Below are 19,338 nucleotides of genomic sequence, written 5' to 3' on the forward strand. Positions count from 1 at the left end.
ACACACATATATTCACACACAAACACACACAAACAATATATATATATATATATATATATATTCTTTACATGCAGAGAATAGGATTACTGAAATATTAATATATTAATATTATAAGCACGATTACGTTGTAAATGGTAACTAAAAGGTCACATTAACGCGTGATTTCATGATAAATGCTTTCTGATACAAAATCAAATCATGGATTTAAGTACTGTATCAAAAATATACATGAATTTGAATTTTAAGGATTGATGTATGGAATATTAATTTCGGTTTCTTCTTCCAACTGTGATTACATGCAATTAACCCATTAATTAAATATGTAAAGGGAAATAATTCCATTTCTAAAAAATCACCCAATATTTGCCTATAAATTTAATCTTGGTTTCTTGCAAAATCTTCATTGCTCATATATAGATAGATATCAATGGCTTTTTCTTCCAAAGTAGCCTTGTTCCTTCTTGCCTGCATTTTCTTGATTTCTGGAATTGAATCGAACAAACATGGTGGGATCACTCTTGATTTGATACACCGGGACTCCCCCGATTCCCCCCTCTACCGTTCCTCGTACACACGTTACGAACGTCTAACAAATGCGTTCCAACGTTCGTTTTCACGTAAATCTTCTCTCCATAGGACGTACAAGGTAACAAACTCGGGCTCGGGGTCGTTTGAGTCAACCCTCACTTCCGTTGGCGGGGAGTACCTGATGAAGATACGCATCGGGACGCCACCCGTGGAGATCCTGGGCATAGCTGACACCGGAAGTGATTTGACATGGACTCAGTGCAAGCCATGTGCATCGTGTTTCAAACAGAAGTTCCCACTTTTTGATCCAAACAACACCAAAACATACCGAAAGTTGTCGTGTGAAGCCGAGCTATGTTCCGTGGTCGGTCAATCAGGTTGCGACGGCGAAAACAAGTGCAACTATGAGGTGTCCTACGGCGATAGGTCGTACAGCACCGGCGAAATGGGAACCGAGACGTTTGTCTTAGGGAACGCCACGTTTCCTAAGGTGGCATTTGGTTGCGGGCACGATAACAGTGGCACGTTCAACGAGACAGCAACCGGGATCGTCGGACTCGGGGGTGGGGACATATCGATAGTCAAGCAGCTAGACAAGTCGATCGGGGGTCGGTTCTCGTACTGTCTGACGTTTCTTGACTCGAATGTTTCTAGCAAGATAAGTTTCGGGGCCAATGCGGTAGTCACGGGGCCTAAAGTGGTGTCGACTCCAATAGTTCAAAAATCACCTAGCACCTTCTACTTCCTAACTCTAGAGGGAGTCAGCGTGGGGAAGAAGAGGTTGGAGTACGTTTCTGACGTATCCGATTACAACCAACAGGCTGCTGGTGGTAACATCATTATCGACTCCGGGACAACGTTAACGTTTCTCCCCGAGGGACTATTCTTCGATCTGGAGGCGGCTCTAGTCAAAGTTATCAAGGGCAACCGTGTCCAAGACCCTCAAGGCGTTTTCCAGCTATGCTACGAGTTGCCTAGCACCGGTGAATTCGACATCCCGCCCATAGTTGTACACTTTTCGGGGGCAGATTTGGAGGTGACGCCGGGGAGCACGTTCATCGAGGTGAATCCCGGCGTGGTTTGTTTGACGTTCGTGCCGTCGAACGATTTCTCCATCTTCGGCAACTTGCACCAAATGAATTTTAATATAGGGTATGATCTTGTGAACAACGAAGTCAGTTTCTTGCCAACTGATTGTAGCAAGTTCGAGTAAGGAAACTACAGTGTGACTATTTGTTTATTTCTCAAGTTTGGCTCAATACATTTATTTTTATTTGGACGTTCGAATTCCGTTCGAAAAAAAAAATTAATGGAAAGTTTCTCTCTTCCAAGTAAATTAAACTTCGAATATCACAATTTCAAAACCTTGGACCAAGACTTAAAATAGATGTCGAATAATTAAAAACAAAAGACGATCTTTTCTGTTTATGAAAAATAAAATAAAATAGGAATATTAAATCAAAATCTTTTCAATAAAGCTATTACAAAAATTTGCTCGAAGTTTATAGATGGGAGCAATTATCCACCTTTTTTTTATATGGAAAAATATCTTTTCATTTTTAAAAAAGGAAAATGTATTTAGCTTTCGTAAAAAGTAAAAACTATGTTTGAGAATTTTATAATTTCAAAATTAAAATTTTCATTATTAGTCCACTTCCATGGATGGAAACCACTATACAAACACATCACTAATCCTAAATTGTAATTGCATGATATGCTTTGGTGCCACACACATTATAGATATTAACCTAACAATAGTCTTTTCCGATGTCTAGTTTTTGCAATATCGAATTTTCAAAGAGAACACCGATACTATGATACAACCAAAAGACAGGTGATTAAGTGGTAAAAGTCTCCCAAACTCGATACTCACTCCGCAATTCTTTCTACAGCAACGAGAAAACAAAACATACCAGAACCCAAAAATAAAAGATCTAAAAGACCACGTATGATCATTAGATATATGCACGCATACAAGTTTGAAGTTGTGTGTTGCAAGAACAGGGATGTAAAATGTTCCACAAAAATCCAATCATTAGGGATCCTTTGTTAGAAGGCAAATATGAAGCAATTTAACATTTTCATATACAGATGAAAACTACCAGGAAAGCAAATACAGAGGCAGACAAATAGCTGGTAACGAAAAAAAAAGAGAGAACTTGTTATACGTGGGGGCAAACATGCGACAACAAAGTCCAAGAAAGAACCAAGAACCTGATCCGAAGGCAGATAAATTGCTCTAGTTTTGATGATAATGAACAAAGAACAAGCCTTTTCAATCATGGTTTCGCAGAAAGAATGAATAAATTTAGCTCGAGATACGTTGGAGCAGATCGCATCCCCGTTCTGTGCTAGTTTGCTTCTGAACTTTTGATGCGTGATGCAACAGATGATGATAGGAATCGCTTCTTTCAAGGTTCAATCAGAACTTGAGTCGTAGAAATCGCTGGGGCAGGGTGTTAATATCTCAGATTCGAGTATTTGGACAACTTTGTGCATGGTGGGGCGATCCTCGGGGATTGAAGAAACACATTGGATAGCAATTGACAGTATGGCATCGAGGCTTTCAATTTGCACTCCTTCGCTGTGTGGATCGACTATTTCTTGCTGTCTGTTTTCTGAAACTAGATAGTTTAACTGCAGAAAATGAAAACGTTTAACTTAATTCGATAAACACGCGGATAAAAAATTCAACACATACCATCAGGTTGACATATAAGCTTAGTTATTGAGAAACCAAATGCGTTGGAATCTCCAAAGAAAACAGACTAATTTGATTTTCAATGGAAGCTTGTTGGGTGGAAACTGGTTAAGAAATGGAGGTCATAAGCGGGAAAAATGAGAGTAAAAAAAATGGTATTCCAACATAACTTTCTCCCCCAGATTGATACAAATTACAAGTTGGATTATTAAAATTGGAGTATCATGCCTTATCCTGTCTTCTAATCCTCATATTAATTGGTGCAACTTTCATACTAATTTCTACGCATGCACTTTATCTCAATTACTAGATACAAGACCACCAAAGAGTAAACCATGGTAATACTTTAATTAAATTACAAATAAATTTATATCTCAAAAGTGCAAATTCTTAAACTTTCATATTAATTATTTCAATATCACATATGCTATCATTATTTCTACCATTGTCATGTCAATTAATATGAAAATTATTTTTTCCCAAATTTACACGACAAATATCATGTTTGCCCCATTCGACTACTATTTTGATTAACTCACAAATTAATTAAAAGTTCTTTATAAAATATTTTCAGAAAATCATATGACAGATTCATATGCATTGTGTATGTCCATAGCAGTAAGATGACAATTTGACAGCTATAGTTGTATAAAAGAACTTTACCCATCCAACAATGTTGAGACCCTTCTCAATGAAGGAGGCATCAGTTGGCCGCTTTCCACTCAGAATTTCAAGCACCAGGACACCAAAACTATAAACATCAGTCTTTTCAGTAGCCCTGCCACTCTGCATATACTCTGCACAATAAGATACCATGGAATACAGAGCATTAAAAGAGTTTAACCTCAAGCCATAAAAATCTAGACTAAGAACACAAACAAACAAAGAAAGACCAATGAAGGTAGGCTAGAAATGACATAGTACACTGAATGATATAAATGATCAATAATAAAAGTGATATTGAATCTGGGTGATATCAGAGACATGATACGGCTTTCTAATCATCGTTTTGAAAGTTCACGTTATCCCCAAGGAGATCACCAATAAAATAATATTCAAATCTTCAAGTTAAACATTTGAAAATCATTCAATGTGTCATTGCCTTGTATCTACATGCAGAGACGTCGAAAGAAAAAGAAAGCAATAAATAATTCATAGTTTATGTGCCTACCTGGCGCCAGATATCCAAATGTGCCAGCAACAATGGTAGTAATGTGTGATTCATCATCCTTCAATAACTTAGCCAGTCCAAAGTCAGAGACTCGAGCTCCAAAATTCCCATCAAGTAAAATGTTGCTCGACTTGATATCACGGTGGATAATTCGAGGAGAACAATCATGATGCAGATAGGCAAGGCCTTTTGAAGCTCCCACAATGATATTCAAACGAGCAACCCAATCTAGTTGCTCAGCCCTCTCTGTGCCAAATATATGCGACGTTACTAAATTGCAAAAAAAAAAATGAAATATCTAACCTTGAATAGATTGACGAGCAAACAAAAAGTGCCCAAGTCCAAAATATTTAAATGCCTTTTTATTCAATATCATTGAAGAAACAAGAATGCAGCAACATTAGCAATTCTACACCAGAACATTGCATTCAATTTCTATGTGCATTAAGTATTTACTGATGAAAAATTACACTTATTGTGATTTTAACATGCACAAAATAAGATCACTTCATATTACTGTTTAATTATTCCTTGAGCTATAAGCAAAAGTAAGACGAACTTCACAAAATTTGTTCAATCATAAATGCATGTTTTCAGATTCAGGTGAAAGGAGTCCTAAGTTACTAACATACCATGAAGAGCTTCATCTAGGCTGCCTCCAGATAGGAAATCATATATTAGCAATTTGGATGTCGGAGAATTGCAATATCCTCGAAGGTTCACAAGATACCTATGTTTGATGCTTCCAAGAATTTCAAGTTCCCGTTCAAAAAAGCGATCAAACCCCTCGTTTATCTTCACAATTCTTTTCAAAGCAAATACATTGCCATCATCCATTACAAGCTTGTACACAGTTCCAAAACCCCCCGCCCCTATTATATGCTCTTCATTCAAGTTCTCTAGCTTTTTGATGATCTCCTTTGAAGTGTAAGGCAGATCTCCATGGAACATCACAATTGATGCTCCTGAAACCATGACATAGAAAAAGAGGATACAATTTAAAAAAACGAAAGACCAAGAGTTGCACATATCAAAAGAAAATGTATTTTAAGTTTTTGTGCATAGGTTTCAGATCACCACCTCCACTAACATCCATAGCAAGACCTTTCCCTTGGTTTTTACCAAGTCTCTTATACAGAAAACAACCCCAGAAGCACATAAGTGCTACCAGAAGCAAGGCACCAACAGTGGCCAGTGCACTTATAAGAAGCCGCCCTGAATACTTCTTCTTGGCTTGGGTTTGGGCTGAAAAACCACAAAGAAAAAGGTCAAATGCTACTTTGAAATATATAAAATAGAAAACCCAGTATGGTACAAATGTAAATTTTAAGATAAATGAAAAGGAAAAAAGCATCAAAAGCAAAAGCTTCTCCATGAACATTCTCTATCCCATTGTGCATGTCGCAAATGATATAAGATTACTACGTACTCCCAAAATTCTTGTTAAGTGCTGAATAGATAAAATACTTTTCAGTATAATTCCCCTGATTTACGCCTTACTTAAATTCTTGGCAGCATGAAAGGCAAAATAAAATTTTTGATAGAAGAACAATCTCCATTGGATATCAAAACCAGTTTTTGAGAGTTAGCGAGTTATCCATGTGGTAGACCGTCTTAGACTATTGGATTGAAAGGTTAGATTTACATTTCTTAATAGATGTTCAAATTCAGGAAAAACATGCATGCCGAGGATGTCAGGTCCTAACTATCTAAACCAGATGATGATTGTAGAAAAACTATAAGAACATTCTCCCAAGCAATATGTCAACAAAATGATTAGCAAAATAGAAGCAGAACAGTTTCCAAGAAAATACTTTACCTGAAGTTGTAGGCTGAGGCAATTCGGTAGACCCACCACTGTTCTTACATATTTGAATTTGCTTGCCGCATAATTCGAGGTTCCCGACAAATCTGCCAAGAAGAGCATGAAATGAGCATTGCAGAAGGCCAGTTGAAAGGAAAATTACAAAAAGAAAAAAATATATTCCATTATTAGAACCACAATGAAAAACAAAGTATTTTGTAAATCAAAAAGGATGTATGTAATTAGATATGTAGGACGCCAAAATTATTATTACACAGCCCAACAACAATTCTAATTCTTAGTTAAGCCACGATTCAAAGAGCGCCTAAACTGAAAAGGGTAGCCTTCTGGATAAAAAAAAATCTCTCAAACTTATGAGTCAATCATGGCCGATATGAAATCATAATGTTGCCTATACCTTGAGATCCACGACAACCCACTTTAGACCGCTTTCATTAATCTAAATTATTACTATTATATTACCGCTTGGTCTTTTTGTATGGTCATTTTTTCAAACAATACTACCCAAAAAAAAACAAAAAACTAACCCATACATTTATAGAATTGATAAATTATTTTCATAAAAAGTCGCACACTATCCACACAAATTACAAACATTTCTAGTATAGCTTGTCTGTTACTTTTTTTAAAAAAGGTACACGTTATCCAAACAATAATTACACACTACCACAAAACAATTACAAGTGTGTTAAATATATTTGCTTGTATTTTAATATAAACATAGACGCAACTCCAAGAATAATTATCAACAAAATGCCTACTGTACAAGCACATAATATATGCATAGGGGCGCTAGTTTATCACTATTCATCCATACATCTCAATCGAGCCAATGATATGAAGATAGGTCAAACTATCGATATTTAACTCATGATAGCCCTATGCATATCAAACAATTAGTAGAACGGACGGAATAATATGGAAATATTTACACTAGTAAAACATAACTGAGAACTAAATACATATATAGCTTCCAAAAGAAGTACAGATCCCATAATAACAACATTTAGCACTTACGAATCGTTCTGAAAGTTGGCAAGTACGCCGTCAGAGGGGATAAGTCCCACCAGAAAGTTTGTTGATACATTGCTTCAATCATCACATGAGATCAAAATTAAAAATTTAGACCAAGAAAAACCATATAAAATTCACGCAACTCAGAGTTCAGGTCACTCACAATGTTGAAAGCTTGCCTAAATTCCCGAGCGAAGAAGGAATACCTCCGCTAAGAGAGTTGCTAGAAAGATCCCTGCAAAAATGGAGAATGATGTACTAACCTAATAGTGAATTTCTTTAGATGTGACCAGAAACTCCATTTGATAAGAATTAAGGTAATCACAAGTAAATGAGCATATGCTCAAAATGTAAAATGAAATGACTAAAACTTTCTCCCGGAATCTCAACAGCGTAAACAAGCACCATGGTTATAAGATAAATAGCCTAGACAATCTTGACATTCACAGATACAGAAAAAAAGGGAAGCAGGACTAGGGTGGAGGATAGAAGTGATTTCTATATTATGCCTCATTCAACCACTAATTAGGCTTAGCTCGAGCAGGACCCAACAATTCAAGGAGAATTATCAAGTGCTCAAGAATCTTATTCATGCCTGATATTTTACTCTCTTGACATCGTGTACGATTCTTATTAGCTACTCACCGATGAATGTATGAATCACTCCAGCATGCTACTTTAAACCCAACGTCTCCTTTACAGTTAGCAGGCAAACCTTAATCATAGTTCGATTGATGGATGTTGCTACTAGACTTTACTGAATATAGGAGTAAAGCATTTTACGTAGTCAAAACAAAGTTCAAATACACTTAACCAAATAAACAGTACAAAAAAATGATAATTCTAACTCATTCTAGAAAGTCAGATTTGACACAGTTTAGGTTACTACTAACTGCAGACAAGACTGATTAACAATCCAGTACAACATGCATAAATATTAAACATAATTTAATAGACAAGATATACGCGGTGTGGCTTCTGCTTAGTCGATGAGAGTTAACCATAAACGCAGGAATTGGAAATTACTTGAACTAGCTCTAGACAAAGTATGTGTAGTGCAACTTGGGCATAGTTGACAAAAATTAAGCATGACCACATAAATTAGAATTTAAATTTAAACTAGTTCTAGACCGAGCAACCTATCCAGGATATTTCATGTTAAAGAGTGAAACATTTCTGCATTCATGATTCAGAACCCAGTACATGCACTGAGAAATAGAGGGGCGTTTTCATGAATTAGTTGTAATCAAACCCTTTACTCTCAGGATGATATGATGCAGTCATCATGATCCAAATTATCTTCATAGAAAAAGTTCTCTCCTACCAAGAATTTTTAAGACCATGGAATCTTCTATAACAAGATGTTAAAACTAAAGACTCAAGAATCACAGACAAGAATCACAGAATCAATATTCAGAAATTTGAAGATAGTTTACTTACAAGCTTTGAAGCTGAGAAAGGTTTCCCAACTCAGAGGGAATCGATCCACTTAAATAGTTTCCCTGCAAATATCTGTGAATAATATAATCAAGATCATCACGCATTATTCAAACAAAAGAAAAGCTGGCTGGTCCAATAACAAAAAAGAAAATTGTAGTGATGCAGCAAAATTGCAGTGAATTTTCATCCTTTGCTTATCACTTGGGTCTCACTCGATGTAATGCAAAAAAAGAAAAAGTAAACAAATACAGCAGAGGATTTGGTGTGATGTTAGTACATATTTCAGAGAACAATCGTTTACATTCAACCACATGTTACAACTTTTCTTTTGTACTCACCCCGTGTGGGTCTCTTTTTGTTAAAACAGATGATAGGTCACTGCAGGAAGGATCTAGATGATGTTGAGATATTGGAGGCCTTGCAAGTTAAAATATAGTATGATAACCACTAATATCAACAAAATGTATATTATGATATTGGCTCATCTCTAAGTCTAGATGTTTGTTGTATAAGGCATGTATTTATGTTCTGATGGTTCTCCCATTTTGATTATGATGCCAAAAATTGTGTGCACATATATTGGAGGTTTATATATTTACTTTCAACGGAATATATGTATTGAATATGTATATCATTCTTGTTGGGTCGGTAGAAACGATTTATGAGGAGATTGTGTATTTATAGATTATCATGCCATCAATTATTATACGTTGGTGAGCGTTATCACACTCAAGGACTTGTGAAGCTAAAAACGTAGGACAAAGAATCGGTGGAAGGCACCGTGTGCTTCTTCTATTCCAAAATGATTAGGTTACAAGGATTTAAATAAAGAAAACAAAACAAAGCGATAAGATAATAAAATCTAATCCTAGGAAATCAAAAACAAACAAAAGATAAACGAAGATAAGAGAATAAAGATCCTATCAACTAAAGATCCTATCAACTAACTAAAGATCCTATCAACTAAGTAAAGATAAGATAGAGAATCTAACACTCCCCCTCAAGGTGGGTCGTAGAGATTAATCATGCCCAGCTTGGAAGATAATTCAGCAAATGTGGGGCGAAATAGAGCTTTTGTAAGAATGTCAGCTAACTGAAGTTGAGAAGGAACGTAGGTGACAGTAATAATCCCATCTTCAATTTTCTCGCTGATGAAGTGACGGTCAACTTCAACATGTTTCGTCCTATCATGGTGAACCGGATTCTTTGATATGCTGATGACTGCTTGATTGTCACACAATACTTCAACTTGAGAATTTTCTTCAACCTTCAACTCTGTTAACAATCTTCTAAGCCACATTCCCTCACATATCCCAAGGGCCAATGCTCGAAATTCGGCTTCGGCGCTACTGCGGGCAACGACAGATTGCTTCTTACTCCTCCATGTTACCAGGTTCGCCCAAACAAATGTACAATACCCTGATGTCGACCGTCGGTCTGTAGTGGATCCAGCCCAATCAGCGTCACTGTATACTCTAGTTCTTCGATCTGTAGTCTTTCTAAATAGGATGCCTTTACCAATGGACCCTTTGAGGTACCTCAACACCCGATATGTAGCAGCCATATGTTCCTCGGTCGGATTGTTCATGAACTGACTGATAACACTTACCACAAATCCAATGTCTGGTCGAGTATGTGACAGGTATATTAATTTCCCCACTAATCTTTGATATCTCCCCTTGTCTACTAAAGGATGGTCCCCTTTCTCCCAAAATTTGATATTTGGATCCATTGGAGTGTCTGTAGGCTTACACCCTAACATCCCTGTTTCTTGCAGAAGATCAGTAACATATTTACGTTGAGAAATAAATATGCCACTAGACGATCTGGCTACTTCCATTCCCTAGAAAATACCTTAGATGTCCGAGATCTTTCATCTCAAATTCCTGACCAAGAAGAAGTTTCACATGCTCGATTTCTTCTTTGTGATTCCCTGTGAGAACAATGTCATCCACATAAACAATAAGGATTGCACTTTTATCGTCTTCAGAGTGTTTCATGAATAATGTATGATCGGTCTGACATTGGGCATAGCCATCGTTCTTTAATACTTTCATGAATCGATAAAACCAAGCCCTAGGGGATTGTTTAAGCCCATACAAGGACTTCCGCAACCTGCACACCTTGGTAATTGGTATTTCAGAATCAAACCCAGGAGGTATTTTCATGAAGACTTCTTCCTCAAGATCACCATTAAGAAATGCATTTTTGACATCAAGTTGGTACAGTGGCCAGTCGAGATTAACAGCAAGAGACAGAAGAACTCGGATAGTGTTAAGTCTAGCAACAGGAGCAAACGTTTCTTGGTAATCAATGCCGTATGATTGAGTATATCCCCTGGCTACAAGTCTAGCTTTTAGTCGTTCTATACTCCCATCAGACTTATGTTCTACTGTAAAAATCCACTTGCACCCGACCGGTTTCTTACCTGATGGAAGATCAGTGATGTCCCATGTATTGTTCCTTTCCAATGCCTTTATTTCATCAAAGACAGCTATTTTCCAATTTGGATCATTTAAGGCATCTTCGATAGTGGAGGGAATCTGGACCTGATCAAGATTAGAAAGGAACGCACAATATGTAGGTGAAAAACGTTTAAATGAGACAAAGTTTCCTATCGGGTGTTGTGTGCAAGATCGAGTTCCCTTCCGTAGTGCAATAGGCCTTTCATCAAGATTATCATCAAGCTCACTGTTGTTAATCACATGAGTATCAGTAATGGTCAAATCGTGAGGGTGAGTACCTGGATTTGTCCTCGGGAAGATGTCATTGACAGCCTGAATTTCTGCGGGCATTGGTATAGTCTCTTGATGATGATGCTTCCTACGAGAATATGTATGAATTGGCTCATGGAGGTTGAGTTTTCTATGATCTGGAGAAGAGTCTATTGGCGTAGTAGTAGATATAAGAGGCTCTATATGTGGGATGGATGGGGTTGTGGATTCCAGACTGTTTGGTTCATTGATGGATGACTCCCCCTGAAGGGAAGACCCTGGGTAGAACGGCTGAAATTCAGAGAACGTGACATCCATAGAAGTGTAGTATTGTTTTGTGGTGGGAGAATAGCATTTGTACCCTTTCTGGCGTGGAGAATAGCCGAGAAAGATGCACTTGACAGCACGAGGTTCGAGTTTGTTGCGGTGATGCGAGGGTATGTGGACAAAGGAGGAACAACCAAACACTTTAAGTGGAAGGTCATGAAGTAAATGAGGAGAAGGATGAGTTTCCAGGAGGGTCTGAATAGGAGTTTTAAATTGCAGTATTCTTGAGGGCATTCTATTTATTAGGTACGTAGCAGTTAATATTGCATCACCCCAATAGTAGTGAGGAACATTTGAGGTAAGGAGTAATGCACGAGCAACCTCAAGAAGATGGCGATTTTTGCGCTCAGAGACTCCGTTTTGTTGAGGGGTATACACACATGAGCTTTGGTGAATAATCCCATGTGATTGCAGATAACTCCCCAACTCAGAATTGAAATAATCACGGGCCCTATCAGTGCGTAGCACACGAATATGAGAAGAAAATTGGGTTTTAATCATTGAATGAAAATGTTTAAAGATTTGAGTACTTTCTGATTTATTTTTCATGAGAAAAACCCAAGATAGTCGAGTGTGGTCATCGATGAATAAGATAAACCAGCGAGTTCCATTGAGGTTGGGGGTATTAGATGGCCCCCAAATATCACTATGGATAAGGGAAAATGGCGTAGATGGTTTATAACAATTGGGTCTAAACGTAGTACGAGTGTGTTTTGAAAATTGACATATATCACAATTAAATGGAATGGAAATTTTATTGCGAAATAAGTCAGGAAACAATTTCTGAAGATATAATGGATTTGGATGACCTAAACGATAGTGCCATAAAACAATATACTTGATCTTATTAGAGCTTAAAGCAGAGGCAGAGTGAGGTACTGATTTTGGGGCAGAAGATGAGTCCAAGGCATCATCTGTCTTGAGAATATATAATCCAGTTGAAAGTTCAGCACTGCCAATCGTCCTCCCCGATGCCACATCCTGGAAAACACACGAATTACCCAAAAACTTAGTTAGGCAGCCAAGCTCATGATTCAGTTTACTAACAGACAGTATGTTACAAGCAAGTTCTGGCACAAACAGGACAGAATGAAGACAAATATCCTTAGTTAACCGAATGGAGCCACAACCAGTCACGGTGGATAGAGAACCATTGGCTATTCGAACTGTGTTAGGGGCATTGCACTGCTGAAAACTATGAAAGTAGTTGAGGCATCCAGTCATATGGTTGGATGCGCCTGAGTCGATTATCCAATAGGATGACATATCATTCTGTGAAGATGTAAATGAGGCAATACCTGAATGAGCCATATTACCGATGCTGCTGAGAGATGGAGAGGGAGTGACAGTAGGCTGTCCAAACAATTTCTGGAGAGCATCGAGTTGTTCCTTCGTGAAGGGTGGCTGTTCAGAATTTGGAGAATCAATAGTAGCTGTGTTTGCACGTCGCTCCCTTGCTGGTTTCCAATCAGCAGGCTTCCCGTGAACTTTCCAGCAAGTATCTAGTGTATGTGAAGACTTGCGACATTTTGGACACCACGGACGGCTTTGCTTGTTTTGGCCAGGACTGGGTAAATTTGAGATCATGCGCATACTCCCATTAGAGTCATCGCTTGATAATGTGAGACGATGTTGGGCGGCCAAGGTGGATACATCGACAGAGGGATGCAAATCTGTCGTTGCTAACATAATACGGCTCTCTTCATGGCGAACAGCAGAAAATACAACCCGAAGGCTTGGTAAAGGTTTAGTGCCCAGAATTCTACCCCGTACATCGTCGAGTGATGGGTTGAGGCCTGATAGGAATCTGAATATCCTCCGCTGCTCCACAATCCCCCGAAATCTGTCACCATCTGCTAGGCACTCCCAGTCATAAACTTCGAATAGATCTAATTGTTGCCATAGACGGGTAAGTGCATTGAAGAAATCGGTGACCGAGGACTCTCCTTGGCGGAGATCCTGTAATTGGCATTCGATAGCAAACAATTCGGAGGTGTTATCTTTGCTGGAGTATGTATCCTTAGCGGCTTCCCAAATTTCCTTGGCACTGCGATATAGGAGGAAATTCTCTCCTATTTCGGTTGTCATGGAATTTATTAACCACGACATAACCATGCAATTCTCTGAATTCCACGTCCGAGATCTTGGATCCTCGGAAGTTGGACATATCGCTTCACCGGACAGGAAACCATCTTTCCCACGGCCACAGATAAAAAGCTTGACAGATTGAGACCACTGCAAATAATTCTTGCCATTCAATCGATGACAAGTGATGGGTACGGACGAGAAATCAATAGCCGAGGGGTTGGTTTCTGGAGGAAGGGATATTTTCGGTGTTGCCATGCCGTGTTTGGTCATGAATATCCCGTAGGCTCTGATACCATGAAGCTAAAAACGTGGGACAAAGAATCTGTGGAAGGCACCGTGTGCTTCTTCTATTCCAAAATGATTAGGTTACAAGGATTTAAATAAAGAAAACAAAACAAAGCGATAAGATAATAAAATCTAATCCTAGGAAATCAAAAACAAACAAAAGATAAACGAAGATAAGAGAATAAAGATCCTATCAACTAAAGATCCTATCAACTAACTAAAGATCCTATCAACTAAGTAAAGATAAGATAGAGAATCCAACAACTTGTACGAAATAATTGGTAAGTTTCTGAAAATTCTACCAAACTTCATAACTTTTGGCGAACTACAGAACTTCTGTTCTAGAAAAATGTAGATACCACTCCCAGAGCCCAGTGGAACATCCTCCATCAGATTTGAGACATTTCATATTGGAGTAAGTTTTGAGAAATTCAAATAATTTTCCTCTCTAGTATGGACTAAGGATGGAACATTTATTACTTTGATCATGTGGAAATTTAGTTTGAAATGCTTCTGATTTATGTTCTACTTTCAAACATTTAATCACTAACCATCTGCACACCAATCACAATGATTCAGGAAATCTCAGTCTTCATCAAAATAAGCAACTTTCATAGTTACATCTCTTTTTGCAAATTGCTTAGGCAAAATAACTTTTAAAAAATCAAGCAGTGAATCATCCATCAAAGACTCAAAGTTCAAATGAACACATTCTGAATTTTACAATCCGAATTTAATTATTGAAATTAACCTATCGGATATGTAGATAAGAGGGTAAACCAAATGACATAAACTAATGTTGTTCACTTACACTGTTTGCAACTGTGTACAGTTTCCAAGTTCTGCAGGAATTGCCCCGTACAAATTGTTGTCATGAAGAGCTCTGTTAAGATGCATAAATTTAATAGCTGATGTAATAAAATGATGAAATGGATGAATCAAAAGGTACTTACAGAAACAGCAGGTTCTCTAACTTTCCAATATCTGATGCTATGGGTCCATTCAACTTGTGGTTAGAGAGGTTCCTGTTCCATTAAAATACGAAGAACACACAGTACTACCATTATGCATAAATGTGACCTTCTGTTAAATTTGGAAGTGAATTTTGCACGATATAAATACAAAAATGTTTGCTTCATAGCTGCGTTGATAATAAGTAATAACAAAATACCTTGAATCCTAACTAAGGTAGAGAAATAGAACCTACATTGTCGTGCGTATAAATGGGAAAAAAGATTATAACAATTCATAGGCACGATAGCAAAATTCAGTATTCTAACCGATAAAAGATGCTGGCAACCACTGAAGTTTTATAAAGATATTACACTTAAGCTAAATATTATGATTGCTAGAGAAATCGACCTTGCCAAGTTTCTGACGGACAGATTAAAATGTAAATTTTGATGCTATAGATGTAGCTAATCTAATAAGGTTCAAATCAACTGAATTATAATATGTAAATGTTACGAGTCAGAATCCTTAAGTACAGACCCTAAAGAGTAAAGAATCAGGCAATATGTAGTAGATTCTGAGATAGATAGTCTGTCACCAGTTGAGTAGAGCTTTCTTAATTGATATAAGCAAGATATTTACTTCACATTAAATCTCCTACAACATGCATACATATATCAGTATGACTAAAAACATAGACCCAGGAAGATAAAATGAAAAATGAAATACAAGAAAACTGTTGACGATTAACATGGATAAACAAAAAGATCGAAGACAATTTAATAAATATTCCTACATACCTAGTGATCCAGATTCATTGTAGTAATTGACTAATTTCAGTAGAATGAAGCGAAAAAAATTTATGCAATTATAACAAATATATACCAAAAGCCATAATTGCTCCATAGTCCCTCTCCAAACAATTTGTTTAACTAAGCACATTTCAAGGAGTTGGAAAACTCAAGATTCTTGTAGTTCTTTAATTAGCTTTCCAGGCGCTTGCATAAAGTGGTGCATGTTTAGACAGGTTCATAAGCCACTCATTTTAATATTGATTGGTATACCAACCATAGTTAAATATTCAAACAAGTTTTTATATTGAACGAAGTGCATTTATTTAGACATGTTGCATTAAAAAGGTCCAGAAAAATATGACAGTACAGTGCAATATGAAAGAAAGTGGTCAACTGATCAACACAGGAAGAATGACAGCATATTTTGCATATTTTAGGCATCCTGTGTACACAGTAAGACACCCAAAAAAATACACTCCAACATTCTAAAGTGGTATGGAACTTACAAGGCTATAACTCTTTTCGACTTGAGATCGCATGTTACTCCCTTCCACCCGCATGGGTCATCATCCTCTGGTCTCCATTGCAACAGAACATTATCTGAACTAATTATGGCTGTCCTAAAGTTGACAAGCGCCTGACCTAAAAATTAAATAGCTTTTATAGAAATAGAAAAACAGACACGCCATTTGTGAGGCTATAGCATATGCAGATGTCGTAAGTTGGGATGTTTCATGCAAATTTAACAAAAAACAATTCCAACATTTAGATATCCAAATGCAAAAATCTGACCAGGGTATGAGATATTAATACACGCTTTACCTGCTTGGTAACAGTAAGTATGATTGATACAATCGTTCAACCACAATCAGATATCAAACAAAGTACATAAACATTGTAAAGACCTACAGACCCTTATTCAAAACATAATTGAAGGGGGCAAGTATGTGAAAACAAATATAAAACATCCAATTTGAATTTATATGCATATATCATTCGATTTCAATCAAACTAAACAGTACCCAACAAAGCAAATACCCTCAGCAGAACTACAAGAGAATAACCGGCATACCATCAGGACTGAGTGCTCCAATTTCTATGGCCAGACTGTAAAGTAACAGGATGCATATATGGTGCAACAGGAACTTTGCAGGGAACTTTCCCATTGAGACTGGTTGGGCATAATAAAGTTTGTCAAATCATCAGATGAATGAAGGTGTATAACGATTCCCCTGGACATGCAATAATGCAACAGAGCATCCACTTTAAGAAAGTCCGGAAATTACCCCTGTAAAACAAAATTACTAATATTTACATAATTAAAACAAATGAATTCAGCTTATGAAACTTCCTCAATTCTACGAGCACGTCATGCAAATTTTGTAATAGAAATATTGAATAGCAAATGGATGCATTGTACCGAAGAAGAGATGATACAAAATGCAAAGAATGTTTTATCAAGTCAAGACTGACGGGAGTTTTCAAATAATTGAGGCCCGCATCACCCCTACACCAGTAATTATTAGAATTGTAATGTCTACATCAACCAAAATTATACCACAACCAAAGAATCAAAAACTACAATCACCCTATGCCCTTCAAATCACAAGTTACAATCAGCTTAAAGAGCAGTTTCACAATGCAGCTTTTCTTTCTATAATTTTGAGTGCGCGAAATCTACTAGCACACTTAATAACATGTGATCACGGTTTGAAATTCCCAATAAAAATTATTCACTGACTAATTTAGGGGGAAAAAAAGAAAAATACCTTGGGGTAGCAGGAGAAGCAGCAGATTTGGGCGTGTCACAGCGCAATATTTTCCCAGAATTTTGGGGCGAGAAAAGCCAACGCCACACTGCGTTGCGTAACACTTCCATTCAAAATGCCAAACAAGAAACTCTTTCACGCCAAAAAAAAATCGAAGAAAGAGCTACGAAAATACCTTGCGGGGGCACCAGATTTGATCCGAGCAAACAAAGCTCACCTCAGTTAGAGTGCGAGAATCAACAAAATCAATGATTGAGCTGGAAAGTGTGCGATTGGAACAAAAAAAATCAAAGGGGTTTTTCCGATTCTCTCTCTAGAATCATCTCATCCAGTATAAATGTGGAGTGTCGGATTTGTGAGAGAGAGAGAGAGGGAACTACGAGTGGTACTGATTAAGAACCAATCAGAGAAGAGTCGATGGCAGTGTGACCGCGACGAATCGCACGTGCGGCCGACGCCTACATTGCTGCTCACCAATCATCCCTTATTATCATCTCGGTAATTAAAAATATATAAATAAAATTATTATATAAAAAATTATTCTCCTATTCTTCACCTACTATTTATTTATCAGTTTTCTAAAAAAAACAAATTAACTTAACATTTGGGATTTAATTTTGTGGGATCAAGATCATATTTCGATTACTCTATTTAAAATGATCCATTATTTATCCTCAATAATCTATACCTTATGAATTGGAGTCTTTGCAATCCATAAGAATCACACTTCTTGTAATATATGACAATTAAACTCGTGAACTTCACTCTGATATCAATTGTAAGTGTAACATCCGAAAAACCAAACATACGTAAATTATATGCATGCAAATTACTTGAATTGATTAATTGTTTTATTTAATTGATTTTAAATTATTGCATTATATTTATTAAAGAATTAAATGTATGATTGCATGATTATATGACATGATTACATCAAATTAAAGGATTTTAGCCGAATATTCGATAATAGGCAGGGGAAAGGAGATCGGGGACGACCAAGACAAGAATATTTATTTTTCATTAAATAATTACAAGGTTTCCTAATATAATTAAAAATGATTTAATTTTTCTAAAAATGTTAGAGTTCGAATTATTTTACGAGTCGAGCTCGATTTTTTCCCAGGAAGCCGGTTTTGGGCAAACGATGAGTTTTTAAAAGATCAAAAATATTATTTTTGGGAAAATAATTTTTTAAACTTTTATGTTTTAATTCAATATTGGGCTCAATTTAACCAAATTGAGTAGACTCAATTGCTCATATACTTGGAGGCCCAAAACCAAAGCTCATTAACTTGCAATTAAATCTATAAATATGTTACCTAGACTTGCAAAACATCATAATCAGCCTTGATTCAGCCGAAACACATAGCGCGCACAGCACATTAAAATCGAGATTTTGAGGAGGAAGAAAAGCTAGGATTCTTCGTCGTCCGATCGTCCAATTTCGCTACACTCACCGACTATTGAATATTCGATCGTTTTAAACGCAAAAACACATTTTCTAAACTCTTTTAACAATCATACGAATAATAATATGCATGATTTAATTGTTTATGCATGAAAAATATGGGTGTTCGACTATTTTTACGGTAGAACAATTATTTTCAAAAATATGATGAATTTACGCTTATTTTGAAAACGTTATGATTACAAGGGATAGGCTGCCAACTAGGGATGATTTTTGATTAAAACATGAACAAAATTAAAAGGAAAAACAAAGATGGAAATCGA

At 36.8% G+C, this 19,338-nt stretch overlaps 2 protein-coding genes across 4 annotated transcripts; one reads left to right on the forward strand and one right to left on the reverse strand.

Annotated features, from left to right (window-relative positions):
* The first annotated feature begins 493 nt into the window (after window positions 1–493).
* On the forward strand, window positions 494–1,778 carry LOC142525367 (aspartic proteinase CDR1-like). Its single transcript, XM_075629642.1, has one exon. It carries the CDS (start codon window positions 710–712, stop codon window positions 1,739–1,741), a length of 1,032 nt encoding a protein of 343 aa, XP_075485757.1. The 5' UTR covers window positions 494–709; the 3' UTR covers window positions 1,742–1,778.
* Window positions 1,779–2,537: 759 nt separating this feature from the next.
* On the reverse strand, window positions 2,538–18,060 carry LOC142525574 (LRR receptor-like serine/threonine-protein kinase FEI 1). 3 transcript variants are annotated; one of them, XM_075629888.1, is made up of 15 exons: window positions 17,783–18,060; window positions 17,608–17,695; window positions 16,911–17,126; window positions 16,345–16,480; window positions 15,047–15,118; window positions 14,905–14,976; window positions 8,680–8,751; window positions 7,403–7,474; window positions 7,243–7,314; window positions 6,220–6,311; window positions 5,478–5,645; window positions 5,033–5,362; window positions 4,401–4,646; window positions 3,893–4,026; window positions 2,538–3,165 (listed from the first exon to the last, which is right to left on the reverse strand). In XM_075629888.1, the coding sequence occupies exons 3-15, from the start codon at window positions 17,002–17,004 to the stop codon at window positions 2,947–2,949; spliced, it is 1,779 nt and encodes a 592-aa protein (XP_075486003.1). In that variant the 5' UTR covers window positions 17,005–17,126; window positions 17,608–17,695; window positions 17,783–18,060; the 3' UTR covers window positions 2,538–2,946. The 3 variants fall into 3 exon arrangements, with proteins under 3 accessions (XP_075486003.1, XP_075486001.1, XP_075486002.1); XM_075629886.1 differs by having other exon boundaries at window positions 5,033–5,365; window positions 5,481–5,645; window positions 17,783–18,057; XM_075629887.1 differs by having other exon boundaries at window positions 5,033–5,365; window positions 5,481–5,645; window positions 16,911–17,142; window positions 17,783–18,057.
* Window positions 18,061–19,338: the final 1,278 nt, after the last annotated feature.

This window comes from Primulina tabacum, chromosome 14 (genome assembly GCF_025594145.1).
Source record: "Primulina tabacum isolate GXHZ01 chromosome 14, ASM2559414v2, whole genome shotgun sequence".
NCBI lineage: Eukaryota > Viridiplantae > Streptophyta > Magnoliopsida > Lamiales > Gesneriaceae > Primulina > Primulina tabacum.

Bases quoted from the DNA above. Each gene is read 5' to 3' on its own strand.
- LOC142525574 (XM_075629888.1), bottom strand. From the start codon at position 17,004: ATGGGAAAGTTCCCTGCAAAGTTCCTGTTGCACCATATATGCATCCTG. The intron at 5,646-6,219 runs GTAAAGTATTTT...GTGGTTTTTCAG, and splicing joins GCCTCAGCCTACAACTTCAG to CCCAAACCCAAGCCAAGAAG. The intron at 4,647-5,032 runs GTATGTTAGTAA...TATTTGGCACAG, and splicing joins CCTAGATGAAGCTCTTCATG to AGAGGGCTGAGCAACTAGAT.
- LOC142525367 (XM_075629642.1), top strand. From the start codon at position 710: ATGAAGATACGCATCGGGACGCCACCCGTGGAGATCCTGGGCATAGCT.